The sequence below is a fragment of the Colius striatus genome, chromosome 4 (genome assembly GCF_028858725.1).
Source record: "Colius striatus isolate bColStr4 chromosome 4, bColStr4.1.hap1, whole genome shotgun sequence".
In the NCBI taxonomy this organism is placed as follows: Eukaryota; Metazoa; Chordata; class Aves; order Coliiformes; family Coliidae; genus Colius; species Colius striatus.
In genome coordinates, this window is record NC_084762.1 from 31,813,956 (window position 1) to 31,832,462 (window position 18,507).

General features: G+C 43.7%; 2 protein-coding genes across 2 annotated transcripts in view; both read left to right on the top strand.

Moving 5' to 3' along the window:
• GALNT12 (polypeptide N-acetylgalactosaminyltransferase 12) overlaps nt 1-2,076 on the top strand; it is a 48,971-nt gene extending 46,895 nt beyond the window's left edge. Inside the window, exon 10 of the mRNA XM_061994962.1 lies at nt 285-2,076. Within this exon, the coding sequence (XP_061850946.1) occupies nt 285-422 (138 nt within the window). The 3' untranslated portion in view covers nt 423-2,076. The remainder of the gene's footprint in view (nt 1-284) is intronic.
• Nucleotides 2,077-9,455: 7,379 nt separating this feature from the next.
• The window catches only part of GABBR2 (gamma-aminobutyric acid type B receptor subunit 2), a 487,689-nt gene continuing 478,637 nt past the window's right edge, over nt 9,456-18,507 (top strand). Inside the window, exon 1 of the mRNA XM_061995459.1 lies at nt 9,456-9,770. Coding sequence (XP_061851443.1) covers nt 9,456-9,770 — 315 coding nt within the window. The remainder of the gene's footprint in view (nt 9,771-18,507) is intronic.

An 18,507-nucleotide genomic window follows, 5' to 3' on the forward strand; every position in this document is an offset into this window, starting at 1 on the left:
GTTGGTGAATTTGGGTAATGCCTGTACTTGGCTTTGGTTTTCTCTACCCATATTTTGGTGCAGTAACAAAAGGCAACAATAGTGAATTAATTTAGCACATCTTTGACATGCTTAGATGACTCTAAAGCGATGAAGTTAGGCACTTTGGCTTCACTGCGTGGCTCTGTGAGAAGGATGTGCGTGATATTTATTTGTTACAAGTATCTTCTGTTGCTTTTAAAACACAATGGTATGCCTGTAATTTTTAAGAGCTGAAAAGCAAAAGCTGTTTCTGTCTTTTGTAGGATGGCACCTTGTTTCATCTACAAACGCAGAAGTGCATACAAGCTGAGTCAAATGCTTACAATGGTAACCCAGCACCATTGTTACGACCGTGTGCCAACTCGGACTACCAAAAATGGTTCTTCAAAGAAAGAAGTTGATCCAGAGGTCATCTAGGATGCAGCTGAATATGAAAATGTGCTCCTTCTAGTCAGCAGTTAGTCGGCTTTTGGAAAATCACATAAGTGATATATTTTTGTATGAAAAGAACTGTAATTAGTTTACAAGCCTTGGATTTTGTTTTCTGGAGCATTGAAAGGCACTAAGCATTGAGAGCTATGTAAACTAAGTGCAGTGGTTATATCATGCCACAGAAAATGCTCCTCTTCTTTTCTTCTTATTGGCAGCTACATAACTGCTTCTGAAGTGTCTTAGGTTATTTTCACAAGTGGCAATTTATTTTTTTAATCTCCTGTGTGAAAGTAAGGCAGTCAAAATAATTGCACTAATGTTACCTGCCAATAACTTAAAATGTTTATTTTTCTACTAAAACATTCTTCAGTGGGGTCTTTTAACAGGTAATGGTTAATAATTTCTCTTGTCTTTTAAACACTGAGAAGGTAAACGTAGGCCGGATTGTGCCGTAAGTGACTACCCCAAAACCCTCTCTGAAGACAGTGTGGATTTGCACATGAAGGCAGAGCAGATCTGCATGTTTTTGCACAAATAACAATCTAGATGCATACAGATTGCACGTGCTTGACAGACAATACATACCATCCATTAAATGTTGTGACAATTTTAGATGCTCATGGCACTTGACAAGGTTCTAATCATGCTTAAGTCTGGTTTTGGAGTAAAATGGGGATGTTCTCATCTTTCTTAAATAAGGCAACAATGTTTAAAGATTATGCTCTGGGAAAAGCTGTTTAGGTTCTCATGGATCTAGCTAGGCATCTGTATCCCAGACTGCACAACTTTTAACATCATGTGGATTTTCAACATGCATATTACTTACAAGATCAGACCTAGCAATAAGCCTTTTGACAAATTTCAAATTACGGGTAGGGAAAATGAATCTAAGAAATTGTATCTTTCATGAAATTGTAATGGCTTACATAAAAGTGATAGTATGAACATAGATGGGTTTGCAACTGATAGGCAGCTGGTATTAATATAAAAAGAATTGCCTTTTGGATATAACTTGCATTTTGTCTGGGAAGCCCTTTTCTGATGTTAGTCGTGTCTACACATACGGTCCTATTGAAAACATGAGGTTTAATGTCATGGTGGTACAAGATGTCTTCTGCCATGGTATGTGGGGTCAGCCATACCCTATCAGACAAGTAACGTGTATAGCAATGTATTCGGTCATTGATGATCATTGTTACAAGGCTGATTAATAAAAGGGTTTCAGCTGGTAAGGAAAGCTTCTTCCTATGTCAGATGGAAGTATGTTTATGTGTAGAAACATGAAAATGTCAACCTTTTTCCCTTCACAAGCCTTGGCATCTGTTTGGATTAGTTTGGATGTATTGTATTATTTGCCTTTGTTCATGACTAATATTAAAAAATGTACAGCCCCTTCTTTGAATCCTCATAAGCTTATGCCATTTTGGCATGCCTATTTATATGATTAGGGTGTTGGGGGAGGGTTTTTCCCTGTAGGAGATGTATTTGTAGGTTCTCCCAAGGTCTTTTTAAACCCATGTAGACAGAATGTTTTTGTGAGCACATTGCAAGTTTTGTCTGTCTGTGGTCTGGACCGATGAAATTGATGTTAGAATTAATAAAATATTGTGTGATTCTGTAGAATAGGAACTGTCTTTACAAGTTGGGTTTGGGTTTATTTTCCTTGTGATCATTGGTTTTCTTTTAATCATTTCTCTGATCTCTTAGGCTGTGATCCCTGCAGCACTTGGGAGAAAAGAGTTTTATTTCCTGATCTCTCAAATTCTCTTTCCTGAACTCAGTAGTGCTGTTCACCTGCTAAGCAGCAGTGGTGTGTACTTTGAGAACTATGAATCAAAATGAGGTGGCCACATAAGAGAATTATTAGAGCTCCAGCCACACAGCAAGGATTTTCTATTCATTTCTGCCTTGTCTTCTTAATTATTGATTGAATTACATTAGCAAGCCAGAGAGCCGAGCTACTATAGTCGTAGACCTTCATGGTCAGTGAGGTTTTCTTAGTTTGGGGACTTCAAGATTTCATCATCAGGTGGTGGTATGCAGGTGACATTCAGTAATTGGAAAATATTTTCTGTATATCTTCCCACTCTGCACATGTTGGGAGGGAAGTATCAAGATTTTGGGCTTCTAGTTACATGCAGCTGAGCATATACCAGCAAACCTGGGTTAAATGTTTGTTAGGCAAACACATTTCTGTGAGTTTGAAGACAAACACTGAACGTAGCAATGTCACCAGCCTGCACCCCTTACATTGGCCTTTCAGTCCATCTACTTACCTTTTTTTTCCTCCTCAATATTCTTTTCTTCTTCTCAACTCACTGGAATTGCATTAATGTTAGCTTCAGGTTTGGAGGGTGAAGAACTCCATCAAGCATCTCAGTCACAACGTGCATCTTCAATCTTCCTTTTGTAGGGGGTCAAGGCAACTTGCTGAGGAATGGACTTTGGGCATCTCCTCAGCAGAAAAGGGTCTGGATGCCTCACAGAAATGAAAAAAAAAGCAGAACTTCAATCACAAATCAAGACTTCATTTGGTTTTAGCCTCCTAGGGCTGTCTTTGAAAAAGAGAGAGCAAAGCTTGCCACATGGTCTAAATCAAGAACCAGTAGGTTCCTCCTTTCTTCATTATTCGTCTTCCTTTTATCCTTAGAGCCACATGGTTCTTTTCCCTTTTGCCACTAAACTACATGAAGCACTCATAAACCCCAAACTTGCAACTGTAGTTTATAAATAACCTTAGATTATGATAATGGGATACGGGCAGCATAAACTTGGAAATCCCAAGGGTCATTCTTCCATTTTTAGCATCACTTTCTTCAACCAAGGACATTTGTAAAATATATACAGATTGTCTGAAGAACATATCATCCCCATGCACAGTGGCACAGTGCACCATATAAAATTCTAAGCTACAGAGGAAGAAATCTGTCTTCCAAATGGATTTTGGTCTGCATTGCCTACCTGCAAGTACCATCTCTCCCATGTTCACTGCCCCTTTTTTTTTGCATTATACTGGATCAGTGTGAGTCTGCGTTCTTCTGGGTTCCTTCCCTTCACTTTGTCTGATGTCCTTGGATGTACCTAGCTATGAGGTATATCTGGTGTGGTTGAGGCACAAGATAAAGCCAGGAGAAGTATTTCAGAAAACTAAACCATGCAACATGTTTTATCAATTGTCCATATCCTGTGCTGAATACACCTTGTGAGAGGAATAGCAATATGCAAGGAGTCTTCAATAAATTGCCTGACTGTATTATTCCCAAACTGAGGATGTGGAGTTGTGAGTACTGAATGAACTTGCTGATTTATTTTTAGAGATCTTTTAAAAATTTCATTAAAAAAACACTTTTTTCTTAGTCTTTATATTCCTGCCTTAAAAAGAAAACAAAACACGTGATCCTATTTGCAGTCTGGTGCCTAAATCTTTATCATATTTCTTTGAACTCATCAGGTAAATATTTGCTTTTTTTTTTTCCCTTTTAGTCTTCTACCATTCTGTCGTTAATACGTTGTGGGTCTTTGACATAGGCTAGAACTTTTACTGGATTTTCACCTTCCTTCTAAGACATAAACTACCAAGACCTCTCTGTCTGTGCAGTCTTGAGTGAACCTTTTTATGAGGGATTGTTACAGTTCACACAAACACCCAGGAACAAGAGTCATTGTAGATTCATCAGTCAATGTGAATTGGAAGCAGAATTTCTTACTAGCTCTGCTGAAATAGAGACTCAGAACTGTGTTCAGTTCTTGTTTTATTTCTGGGAAGATTTGCTGGAAGGGGAAATTCATGTTGGTTGCTAGTAGCAGGACTGACGGGATTGTGTGCCTTTTCCCTATGAATGAAAACACAGGCACTTAGACAGTGATGCTAGTGGGCTGGTAATTCAAAATCTGATATTCTTTTAATTTTATTTGACTCTCTTAAAGCCTTCAGATTGGGAGACTAATTTGAAGTTGAGCTTTGTTCTGGTATAAGGACATAGCAAGCAGGATGTCTATAGAGAGACTACAGGGTTAGGATCACGTTATGTACATACACTTGGAGCTGTGGGTCAGCTTGAGAATGCTGTGTAGGTTTGTAACAGAAAATTTTGACTCTGCTAACAACTAAGCTGAGGTGGGTGGGAAGGCCCTTGAGAGGGAGGGGAGAGGGATAGCAGATCTATCCCCCCATTTTGTGAGGGCACTAGGGGTTGACTGTAACAACAGGAGCTTGTTTCAGTTGGAGCACTGCAGTATTCTTACACTTCCCATTTACAGAGGAAAACGATTATGTATGTATATGCAGTACTGAAATTACTATGTCTGGATTGACAGTTTTCAATCTTTTTTTCAATCCATTACTCACTGACATTTGTAGGAATAGACAAAGCTTGTTTAGACCAGTCCTAGTCAGTGCCGACAGGAATGACATGGCTGTGGATGACATACTTTCAGAGGCTTCCAGGATTTCCAAATGGGAGGTGCAGACAAAAATGGGGCAGGACCTTCTCAGTGGCTTCTCTTAACTCCAAAAACAAGAAGCTGGAAGATGCAGGAAGTGAGCCACTGGCCTGATAGGTAGTGTGACATGTTCATGTAGCATCAGACCATCTCTCAGAGTGGGACTTGCAGCAGATGCAATTTCATTCTTGGTGGTAAGGGGAAAATGTGCTTTATGGGTTTCTTGGACTTATCTGTGCTTTGAAGCTTCCAGCTAAAAAAAAAAAAGTGGTCAAAGGAGTTGTACCAGTACAGATATTTAGACCTGAAATTTGTGAACAGAGTACTCTGTGACAAGTGAATATAAATCATACAGAAAGAATGAAAATGTTAGCTGTGCATACACAGTTAGTAGCAATTGGGAGAAACTGGAAATGATCATTAGCAGGAAGATATTTGACACAAATGTTTTTTACTGAAATACAGTTGAAAGATTCACATGATAGATACGCTGAGTGACTGGGTAACAGTGGCCAGGAAGAAAGCAACATTTTATTTTTGAGTAAAGCAAAAAGGATTTCCAGTTCTTCTGAACTGGTATTTTAGCCAACAAAGGATAAACAGATAGAGGATGTCTGGTATAGACCACCAAATAAGAATAGAAAGCCTTTTTCATATCAGATAAAGGATGTGTGCTACTTTAGAGGATTTCATCCTAGGGAACGTACTTTACCAATTTCATGGTAGCAAAATATTCTGAGGATTTCTAAAGAAATAAAAAAAGCAGCTGGGCAGGTGGCTGTGTCTGACACAATCTGTAATAAGCAATTTAGTACAATTCTCCTTTAGGCATCCTCTTATTTAAAATGAGCTGTTACCTGGGCATCTGTTTGCATAAACAAAGGATAGCAGCTATGAAAGAAGAAATTTGTCAGTGCTGAGAACTGGAAAGAAGCTGGGTTTACAAAATGTATACATCATGTTAAAAACTTATATGTGTACAACAAGAAAGGGTTTTATAGGATTGCAAAGGAAATACTTTAAAGTGTCAGAAATACTTTGTTGAATCTAAATTTAGCCTCAGTGCATCAGTTACACTATTGTCATTAACTACATTATTTTCTTGCATTATCTTCCCTGTTTTTTTAACAAAAGTTGTGGAAACTGTCTTTTTCATGCATCACTGAGTATACAGGAAGGATTTTGAGAGGCTTATTTTGCCTAATCCTCATTGTTCAATATATAGCCTTATTTACTTCCCCATAGTAAATCCCTAGCCTGAAAAATAAAGGATAATTTTCTTAGGTTTCTTATATGGAACTTGGATGTTACTGTGTCTTAGTGCTTCCCAAGTATTTATTACTCTGTCTTTACACTATGACCATAAAGGACAAGCACCCCTGTTTTACCAATGGGGAATACAGCGGCAAAGCTATTAAGTTCAGAAGCACCACATTATTAATTACTGTGATTTGAAGGGTAGCTTTGCTTGGTTTAAGGGATATCCAGCCACATCCCAGACTTGTGCAGTTCAGACATGGGATCTAGAATTCATTTAACCAAAATTAACTCAAACCATAAACCAAACTTCAAATCAGAAATGCATATACAGAGGAACTATCACCCCAGGGTTCCTGTTAGATGCAGAATGATGCAGCTGTCCTGACACATGCCCCAAAAATTGGGAAGCTATCATTAGAGACTACCTCTGAAAAGCCAGCCTTAGCTTTCTGGGCAAATACGGGTAAATCTTGATTTCCTGGGCTGATTTTGGAATTGTTTTTGCACTCCATACTAGGCATTAGCTCCATGACGTAGCACTTTCAAGGTGTGTGTATTTGACCCACTTCCCCAGTATCTGACTTCCCAGTTCACTATGTGGGCACCACTAGCACTGGGCTCTGCTTCCCGCCTGAGGGCAAGCCTCCAGCTTCATGCCAAATGGAGCTCTGCAATGACTCCAAGCTGTGTTTGGAAAGAAGGAAGGAGGTGCATGTGACTTGTAAAACAACAAAGTTATGTTTGCTGCCACATCAGCAACAAGGAAGAATGTCGAGCCATTGCTAGTAATATTCAAGGTATTAATTCTGTTGTACCACATAACTCAGACTCAAGCCTTCTTTCAGAAAGACTGAGTTCTCAAAAACTGGAAATTGCTTTTAAAAAGAAAGACGCTTAGAAAGCTGATGACATTCCAGAGACAGCGTGAGTACATGTGTTAATACAGTGCCAATACTGTAAAGTGATAACCAAAGTGATCCAAGTAGCTGTAGTCTTGGTAGCCAAGTACTGGAGAAAATCACAGTGATGCAGGATACAAGGAGTGAGGAATGATTTTCTGTGAAACAGATTTTGACAAACTTGGTATCTGTTGCAGATCAGGTTGAGAATGGTGAAACATCATTTAGCATATGAAATTCTGATTAAAAATAACATTATACAAAATCAATATGGCATCTATTCCTGTTGGCATCCTAGGAAGATCTATTCTTGGTGTCATGATAATCAGTTTGCTGAAGGAAAACAAGTTACTGCGAAGTTTGCAGGTGACAAAGAAACAGCTGGACAGGTCACACACAAAGCACATTGGTATATCGTAATGCAAGGTCAGATGCACGGGAGTGAAGAAGTAGGTCATGCTTTAAGGCAGTGCAGATCCAAAACATGGTGTAGGTTATTTGATAAAAAGGCAGCCCCACATGGATAACAACCTGGCTGGTTTGCCTGTAGAGATTAGCTCTCCTGACCTGCCTGGCCCACGGGTGGTTGCTGAGGATGATGCTGGTGGCCTCGCTCCGACAGGTTGCACTGTCAGAATGGCCAAATTCACACGTAAAGGAGAGGGGCCTTGGAAATGCCTCCAAGAATGATTCCTGAGGTGAGTGCAACAGCAAAATGCAGTGATTGACCTTAGCCCATGTGCCTGGGAGAAGATCACCTTACACTGATGTCCCCTTACACTGAGAAAGGCATCAGGAAAGGCAGAATCTGGAAGCTGGAATAAGCCAAATTCTTACTGAATGTGAGATACGTCGTTTAGCGAACTAATTAATGAACAAAGTGATTTATCAAGAGATATGGTGGACTCTTCATTACAGATGTCTTGAAGTAAGCACTGCTGAATGTCTTTCCGAGGAAAAGACTGTAAAGCTGTGAGCGTTACAAGATTGCTTTTTCAGCCCAAGGTCAGATCACGATGATCTTGGAATTTATTAATCTATGAAGATTCTTTCATTCTTTCCACGGTGGCACCGCCGCGTCTGCGATACAGACTGGATGCACGAGGTTAATCTTCAAACGTTTGCTGTGAGTGACTCGGGGAGAACGATGCATAGGAGTTGTGCCAGCCCTCGCGGGCGTCCTGGTGCAGCCCCAGTTCGCTTTGTAGCCGCGAGCAGTGCCCCGGCTCCGGAGGGCCGGCAGCTCTTCGGGCAAAACGAAACACTCCAACCCCCGACCCCCCTGGCTTCTGCTCTCGCAAAACGCGGGGCGCCCGCGCGCCGCAGAGTTCCCGCGGCCCGGCCGGCGCGTGCTCGCGCGCGCGGAGGCGGGAGCGCGGTCGCGCGCCGCCCGGGGCGCGCGCGCGGGGGAAGGCAGGCTGTGGCAGGGAGCGCGCGCGGAGCCCGCCCGGGGCAGCGCGTGTGAGCGGGTGTGTGTGCGCGCGCGCGGGGGCCTCCCGCAGCCGCGAAGGTACAGCGGCACTGGAACACCCCGCCCTCGCGGCTCGGCCCACACCTGGCAAAGGTGCCCGGCCCTGGGGCACCGGCTGCTAGTGTCCTGAGGGAGGCTCGGCTGGTCTCAGCCCCGTCGCCGCACACTTCGCTCTGTCCCCGGCCTCGGGCAGCGCAGCCTGTTCCGCGGCGCTGCCCGACCCGAAGGACGGGCGCAGGCGGCACCTCCCGCCCGCGGCGGGGCCTGCCCCGGCTCCCGGGGAATGCGACACTAGCACCCCCGCCCCGGCTCCGTTCGGCACCGCTCCCCCTCCTCCGCCTCCCCGCCTCTAGTTGGTGGGGGGGAGCTTTTTTCCTCCTCGGCGTTTTCTGCTGGAACATCCCTTGTATTAATTTATTTTTCTTTGGAGAAGAAGGGGGGAAGGAGGGAGGGGTTCAGTGAGGGCTGCTCGGCCCCCTCTCCGCGCCTGAGAGGTGCTGTCCCCCCCTGAGCGGAGCGGGGGGGGGGAAGGAAGAGCAGCCGGGGAGGCAGAGGCAGGTCCCGCTCCCTCGCTGTGCTGCCGGGGAGCGAGGAGGAGGGCGGTGGGGAGCGTGTCTCTCTGTGCGTGGTGGTGGTGGGTTATTTATTTATTTATTGCTCCTGGTGGTTGCAGCTGGCAGACCTGGGAAGGAGTAGGCGCCATTGCCAGAAGGATTATTGCCAGGGGAGAGGAACGGGGGAAACAGAGAGGAGACCTCGAGGCTCACGGGGAAGCAGAGACAGGCAGCTCTATTCCTCCCGCCCGCTCGCCTGCCGCCGGGGGATGCGCCCGGACTGAGAGAGGGGCTCGGCTCCCTTCCGCCGCTCTGTCCTCCCCTCAGTCCTCCCCCTCTTCCCCCCCAACCCGCCCCCTCCCCCGCCCCAGCAGCATGCATCCCTCTACGCGGAGACCGGCCGCTGCCACCTCCAACCCTGCCATGCTGCTGCTGCTCCTGTGCCTGGGCTGGGCGCCGCCGGGCTGGGGCTGGCCGCGGGGCAGCTCCCGAGGGGCGGCTGGGCTGCCCCCCAACGCCACCACGCCGATCTCCATCATGGGCTTGATGCCGCTGAGCCAGTCCGAGGAGGACCAGAAGAGCAAGATCGGCCGGGGGGTGCTTCCCGCCGTGCAGCTGGCCATGGATCAGATCCGCAACGAGTCCCTACTCAACCCCTATTTCCTGGACCTGCGGCTCTACGACACGGAGGTAGGGACCGCCGCGAGCCCGCACCAGCGGGCTGAGGGGGAGGCGCCGCCGCCCAGTCCCGGGGCGCTGCGGGTGCCAGGGCGCAAGGGCAGCGCGGACGCTCGGGCCGGGGCTGCGGCTGCCGGCGGAGCCGTGCACCGCGCTTCCCGCTCCTCCCGGGCCGCCGGCAGTCGTGGGGACACCGGCGGCGGGGGGAGACGAAGTGAAGCTGGCGGGCCGTATCCCGCTGGCCCGGCGTATCCGGAGCGGCTCCCCCGGCAGCCGAGCTGGGGCTTGCCCCGCTGCCCCGGGAGTGGCTCATGCCCGGCGCGGCGGGGGCCGCTCGCAGCGCGGGGGTGGGCCCGGCAGGGTGGCGAGGGCGTCTGGTGGCGGCGGGGATCCGCTGCCCTTGGCACGCACGTACACGGGTGGAAGGAAGGCTGCCTCTGGCTGGCTCTCACTGGCCCAGCAGAGCTGCGGCCGCATCCCTCTCCCAGCTGCTACCCTGTTCAGCAACAGATGCACGCCGGCCACTTCTCTCCCCCTCTCTGCCAACAGGCACGCACACGCTGCCATCCCTATTTATCCCATGCGGCGCCGGGACGCGAAGGGCAGCAGCCGTAGCTTGAGGAAGAGGCGGGGAGGCTCTCGCGGGGTCTCGCCGGTCTCCCGCCTTCCCTCTCTCTCCTCCGGCTGGGGCGGCGGGAGCCGCCGGGAGCCTGCCCCGGGGTGCGCGGCAGGCGGGAGCCGGCGGGGAGCGGAACCGCTCCTCGGAAAGAGTTAAATTTGCGGTCCCTCACCCCGCGGAGCGGCCGGCGGCCGGCGGGATGGATGATGCCGGCGAGGCGCCCCACTCCGGAGCGCTGCCCGCGGCCGGCGGGAGCGCTGGGCTGCGAGGGGAACCCTGCGCGGTGCCGCGCTGGGAAACTGCTGTCCTTTACCTGAGTGGGGGAGAGAGAGGCAGGGAGCGAGGCGAGGGTTTTGTTATGCTGGTTCACATCACTAGCCACCCACAACTGCATTCGGGTTTGGTCACAACTTCAGTTACGATGTGTTTGCGGAGGGTAGGTGTTGCGTAGATATCGAGGCTCCCCTGAAGATGGCAGTCGCTTCTTGTGCAATGCTGGCGCCGGGTGCTCATTTCCAAGACAACCTCCGGTAAAGCAAGTGGCTACTGAAAATCTTAACTGGCTGTGATTTAAGGAAGCCCCCTGTCTTCTCCCCTTCGATTCTCAGGATCCGGGGGGAGCAAGCTAGGAGCAGCAACGGTGGGCTGTACTACTTGGTGATAGTGTTTCTGTCCCCAAAATTAGTACAAAATCCTCTCCTTCTAGACTGGCTGCTCTTTACTGACATACATTTGTCATAGGATTTTTTTTTTCCCAGACAGAGCAGAAATGCATGGAGGGCAATATTGCTGAAGATATAATTTGCGAGAATGCATGCTGCCATTGTGTGGCATTGTGTGAACAAGCCCAGGTATCCAAAGGGGATACAGGCAAGATCAGCCTAGAGTAGCTGTTTGGCTCCTTAAAAAAAACCATGAAGCTCAGGGAACTCTGCAATCGTAATGAAAAGAATTATGGGGGATTTTCTGAATGGCATTACCTGTTTCATAAAGTGAGATGCTTGTTAGAAAAAAAAAATCACAATTCTCCTAATCCTGTTTTCATTACATTATTCTATTTAAATCCTTCCCTTGGATGGAAATGTTACAAAAATAATGCATACATAGGAAGTAGAGAAGCTTAGGCGAGATCTCCCTTCTTCATACAGTAACATCATAATCAAGAAGGTGCTGCACTTCATTGCCGTCAAAATATTTTGAAGTTCTTAATACAGATTTGGGGTTCTGAACTAGGTAGTTAGCATGAAAATATTCAGGGGGAAAAATGCCCTGTTTGTTCTGAAATGAGTATCAGTTTCTTAAAAATTGCATTTTTACTGTTTTGTACTCTAGGGACAAAAAGAATCGGGCTTGTGTTGCCAGCTTGCCATGTAGCTTTGAATGCTTTTAAGCAATTAATAAATGGATGGTTATGGAATGCTAAGTCAGGCAAATATATATATATATATATATATATATATATATATATATTTGGAGTATGGTTGGATCATTACTGCATGCTTAGTAGTGACAAGTAAATAACTCAGTGTTCATGAAGAGCACTAGATTGACTGCACCAGAACAGAACAGACTAATGGCTGGAACAGCCATTAAATACATAATAGCACTTCAAACTTCTTCACTCAGTTCAGACATTACCTTATTCCTTCGGTGCACTTACAGTAAGCAGATGGGTAGATGGCTCATCATGCCCACTTGGTCCTCAGCCTATTTTCTGAGATTGTCAATAAATATCTGTGCCTGAAGGGCCTGGATCCCTTATCATTGCATAATCACAGACAAGGGAGTAATTCTCCCTCTCAGGGCTTCCCAGGTGGTGCTTGTGACATTGTTGGCTCTTGAAAAGAGAATGTGGAGCCTTGAACACATGGGAATTTTTTTTATAGTTTGAGAATTAATTGTAGTATAAGGCTATTATATGTAGTATAAGGCTTAGGAAATGTATGACAGAGATTCAGAAACTCACATATTCTCTCTCAAGCCTTTCAAAAATCTTCCATTGTTGCAGTCTGATGTTTGTGTTGCAATTTTGTGTTATCTTTTAACAAAAAGATCATGAAAAAATAATGAAAATACACAAATTGGATTTTTTTTTTAAATTTTGCATTCAGGTAGTTTTCTGTCAGGATTGAGCTGAATGTTTCAATTTTCTTGATATTTTTTGTTTTGGATAACAAAGCTTTATGATGCCTTTACTTTCTGACCAACCATCTCAAGAATTGCCTTCTAAGTTCTACTACTGTTTGTCAGCACTTAAACTCCCTAACCTTTGAGAACCTGAGCAGCAAGCCCTAGTGTTTTTCAAGGTATTTAAACTGAATTAAGCACTTAAGTGCAATCCTTAGTCTATGTCACAACCCTTTGCGATTGTGTGGATTTCGTCTTTGTTACAAAATGTGACCACACAGCAAGTACATAAAAATACAAAAACTTCCTTCTCCAATGTTTTTGATGTTTAAGTGTATTTGGAGTGATACAGTTCAGTGAACTCTGTTTTGCCACCCCAAGGGCATGTCTTTATTTGGGCATTCCTATGTCGGCTCAGTCAATAAAGCAAAGATAGGGTGTAGGCCTTTGCAGAACGCTGGCCCAAGTTAGTGACTCCGGTATGTGCCGTTCATTTCAATGTGAGTGGGAGCAAACTCTAGGAGAGACTCTTAGGCAAAATTTCATAATTATGCTATTTTAGAAACTACAGAATTTATAAAGTGATCATCTGTAAAGAGTCTAATCTAAAGCACATTGAAATTAATGGCGGTAATTTACTGATTCCAATGGCCCTTGGACCAGGTCCTAGAAGTTAAGGATGCTTGATAGTCTATGGTTTTGGATCAATAGCCATGATGTAATATTTCTTCTTCTTCCTGTCCATGTCTAGTTTGTCAGAAATGCAAGGAAATGGTTTACAAAATAATGAAATAAAAAGCTCTACATACACTAGATGTAGTTCACAACTTATCAGGAAAGGTGATTTCTGCTTAAGCACCCTGACACACATCTGTTACAGGAAAAAAAAAGCAACAGAATAACCCTAAAATAATGGAATTAGATGTTCTAGTAGACAGTATTATCAATTTCAACAGTATTTATTTGCATTAGGTGAAAACTGACCATGCAGAAACTAGAGGAAGAGCCACAGTGGAAGAAGACAAGGGTTTTAATGGAAGTCAGATATATGCCCTTCTGCATCTGGACATCTTCCCTCAAATACTAACTGTATTTTCTGACTTCCTACAGGAACAGTGCTGCAAGTGGTGCACACACAGGCAGAATTTGTTTTGAATCTGAGCACGTATAGTCAAGGAAACTGTATATGCAAGTCAGAATTCTGACACTTGTTTCTGGAGATCACAGTGAGTCTTGACAAGCTGAAAAAAAAATGTTCCAGAAATAAGTGGGGTGTATCTATACATATAATTACAGAGGGGGAAGACTATTCATGGTATGGGGATGAGATTATTTCATTTTCTCAAACTACTACAAATAATTTGTGATAATCCTGATATAATCTCATCTTTGTGTAATAATACATTCTAATGCCTTTAAATAGCAGATTGGCATAGAAGGGTGAGCTCTTGAAAATGCACAGGACGCCATGAAATCTGAAGGAAAATGTGAACTTATTGACATTTAATACATATTTGCCTTCTCCTGTTCTGTAATTAAGTGCCAAAGCTAAGTCAGGACTCCGGGTGTGAGCTCTGACACACTTGTGAGTGCTCTGAATACTAAGTTGCCTGTAGCCTTATTTTAATTTTAAAAGTAATGCTCAGATTGGGACAGATAAGGTGGTGTTTGTGTGGTCATCTGAGGAGTGACAGTCTGCTGAGTATACAAGAGATGTCAGGGTCTAAAAGAGCAGGGTCTTTAAAGCAGCAGGCTGAACTGGCAGACATTTGTTCTTGTCTCACCAGCTGAGCTTGTGTCTGGCATATGTTGAAGTAGTTGGGTAATTTCTTACCTTTAAATATTACCAAGTACTTGTGCTGTCTGATACATGCAAAGAGTGTAGCATTAAAATGCAGTACACTACGTGTATGGATGATGATGATGATCACTGTCTACTCTGCTGGTGACATTCTGCTTGGAAGGGACATATTTCTTTAAATAGTCAGTGTCCCCTTTGACTTTCACGTAATATGGCTCCATGTGCGACATAACCTCTTTTTGCTTCAAAGTTTAGTAAACTTGGAGGGAATAATCTAAAAGTTGAGTGTTGATGTTAATTCTATGCTGGTTTCTCTGCTGATGCTAAGATGTGGGTGGGGAGAGGAGAGAAATCATGTATTCACTGCACCCACTCCTCTGGGTGCGGATCCCAGACCTGCAGAATGTACATCCTCTAAATATCTCTGTGAAGAGATTAAAGCCAATGTATAATTTTCTGGCATATGTCTTGCAATTTAATGTATAACTTATTCTATACACACTGCAAAACATGCCGTTATGGAATCTTTTGGTTCAAATGCCAAACACTGTCAGCAGGGAAAAATTATTTTTTGAATAAATCCAGGAAGGAATTTCCATTTACATTTTAAGAAAGAGAGGGAAGGCCCTATCTGATACAGTTATCAACCAGGGTGAATTACTCAAGTTTGTGGAAAAGATGGGGTGTAATATCCTGTTGATAGCTGTGAAGAAAATATTTGCTATAGGAAAAGGGAGAGGAAGGAGCTAGAAGAGAGAGATTTAATGATGGCATTCACACACACAAAAAAGCCAATGTAATATTTGTGTTGTTTTAATTAAATACACATAACATTTGGAATTACATAAGTAGCATCGCATATCAGGGCTACAAAACACCATCTGACATTATCGATCTGAGCATGATGGTGCATGTGTGTCTCAAACTTTTTTCTCTACTTTCAGTTTCATTGCTTTATGGGTGTTTTCATGGCATATCATGGAAGAACAATGCATTTGAGCAGACTACTGAAGCTGAGAGACAAACAGCTCTTTCATGAAACTCAAGTGGAGGTTATTGCTGTAATGGGAAAGGAGATACTTTTCCTCAGGAAGTGTTGAACCATTGCATACTTGGGTCTGGCTCAGGGAATCAATTGGAGAAAGCTAACAGTTATCCATTTTGGCTCATACAATTTTTGGAGCAGCTGGGACTAGCAGAAAGATACACTGAGGCCAGCCAGCACAGGTATGACTTAGTCCTGTGATGTGTGTTGATATGCAGCAGCCCCATATATCCCAGGAGCTGTATCTCAGACTGCAGGATTCCAAACTGAAAGGATACAGTGCACATATATCACATTTTAAAGAAGTTATGTTGGTACTAGGAATCCTGGAACTATATCAGTGCCAGAGTCACTGTTCTCTGGTTTCTGGGTCTAGCTGAGCTAGAAGTGAGATTTGCAGTGCTTTCCTGGTCCCTTGTCTCTAGGATTAATGGACCAGTAGCCTGACTCCTGTAGCAAGCTGGTTCATCCATAGCATGCTCTGACTTAGAGAAGGTAATGCCCCAAAGAATAGTTGAAACATATTTTCAGTCATGCTGTGTCTGCTATGTCTCCCCCTGTCATGCCACTGAAACTTGTGAGATGTCTTGTTTTCTAGATGAGCATTTCTCTATTTGCAGTGTGTTTTGCTGCAGGTAAGATCTGCTGGATTTTGGTGGGGGCTTTCTTGATACTGCTTTCTGAGTGGAAGTGTGACATAGTGGCTGGCAAACAAAATTTTTCCTTTTTTTTTCCCCCCTTGTTTTGGAGTAACTATGTAATCTCATTGCCAACTCAGTGATGGATGTCCAGTTTATGGGCCATTAGTTTTTCATTAACATTGGCCTTTAGTTCTGACAGTTTTATCCATAGTATTTTCCAAATAGGTATTCTCAAATGTGAAAAATTGAAGTTAACAAATTAAAAGCAAATATCCACCTTCTCTCTGAAAATAATCATCACAAAGAATGAAGAATATGAGGGCTGATTCAGCAGGGCTGCCCAAACTGCTGTTACTGAGGCTCCTGAGAGATGAAGGCCCAGATAATGGATTAATTGCTTTAAAGTGAACATCATTTGAGGGATAGGATTAGAAAACTTAGATTTCCTACTATGGCCATGGTACTTCTCTTAAATAATTAACGAATTCTAAGATCAGAGGACCATTAGGATTATCCAGCTCTTACAATATAGGCCATATATTTCACTTGGGGATTTCTGCCTCCTTCACGGTCAACTAGAATGTGGGCTTTAGAAAGGCCTTCAATCTTGTCTTCAGGATCCCTTAGAATCCTCCTCCCTGGAAAACTTTTCTCTGTGATTTGCTTGAAATCCCTGTAAAGTCGATTTCTATTTCCAGCTTAAACTCTGCTGACCCTGTAACCACTGACATTGTGAGAGCAGCAGCTCTTAGCTTTTGCATACACCATTCTCCCTGCAGAGCTGGGAAACCACCAGCGACTGGACTGTGCACTGTGACCAAGGCTTTCTGATTTTATTTTTTTTTATGGCTCTCCAGGTGATCCAGCCCTGATAGATTAAATCCTGCTGGAATTGGAAGTCTTTTCCATTCTAAATTTTGTCCCAGACCAGAAGTGAAAGCCTTGGAAAGCTGGGTCTGCCAGATTCATGTACTCCTTCACTGAGTAGCTGATTTCTGCAGAGTACTTTCTGATTTCTTGGCTGAACCCCATTTTGTTCGCTACATTCGCCTTTTTCATAAGATTGTATTGCCACAGTCCCGATTAGAGAAGCTCATCCTGTCTGTCTGGTGGAGTTATTTCTAGACTATATATTTTTTTCATTAAAGAATCACTTTCATATGTCTTTAATATATTTATTCAATCTTTTGTTTACTTAAAATAGTTATGTGTTTTCATTTACTGTTTACCTATGGCAGACATCAGCTTCTGCTGTGGCTTCACAGCTACGGGATTATGTGAAGATTCATACACACAATAGGTGTCTAAGTAACCATTTTACATCCAAAACCTCCAGGGAGAAGTAGTAAGAGGCCCCCTTTGGGATGTTAATTAACTTCCTTTCCACTGTTTACTGCTCCCGCTTTCACAGGGAATTTAGTGTTTTTCTAGCAAAGAGCATGTATCTTTACAATTTTTACTCTATATAAAGTGACAATTTTTAACAGATTAACACTTAATGTGGTACAAAATATAACATGAAACATTTTCCAAGCACTGTAATTATCAGACATGCATTCTGTGTATCTTAACAGCATCATGTGGAGAGATTTTTAGTATACACATAAAGTATAAAAATATTAAGCTCTGCATTTCTGTAGGTTCTGTAAAAGCACTTTGGGTTTGCCTTTCCCCTCTCCCCTGTGAATTCAGAGAGCCCTAAGTATTTATAATGTACAGGAGGTTGCCTTTCTATTTGTTTTCTCTTCCACTTTCTGCATTTCTAAAAATTTTAAGTAGGACCAAATTCTGTGGTGCTGGTGTGAGTCATCTGGAGGGATGTGCTAGTGGCAGGAGGACTTTATGCAACGTAGTAAAAGAAATGAAATAGCAATAGCTACTGCTAAGCAGAGGAAGCAATACAAAGTTTTGCATTCCAGATCTTTCAACTTAGCAAGACACCCCTCTGCTACTCCTTTCTGGCCGTGAAGAATGCTGACACTATCAGCTTTTTCTTTTCTTTTCAAGTTAGGTCCCTGAACTGAAGATTTGCTTTCCAGAACCACTGAGCGATTTGCATTTTCTGTCAACATCAGTGAGAACTGCTGAATGCTCTCACTTTAGAAAGCCAGCCCACCTATGAAAATGCAGTGTGCTTCTATGAGAAGGAGACCTAGAATTGCCACTTTTAATTAAGAACAAAGACATTCATAGTTACTTGCTTCAAAGTTCCAAATTGCCTGATGGAATAAAATGCTGATTTTGTTCAGCCTTTGGAATACAGACCCTTTCAGAATCGGTGTCAGTATTATCAGAATTGAATACTCATTAAAATTAGATCATTAGACCTCAGAGATGTTTGTAGTTGAGAGATATGCAAGGTACTGGCATTTTTAAAACCTGGACATTTAAAAAATAGCTATTTTTGTAATTAATGGATATCTGGAAAGGATGTGTTTGACCTTGCCAAAATGATACCCTGTAGGATGCAAACAAAAGGAGTGACACAGTGGGAGTACTATGTCCCTAGGGCCTTG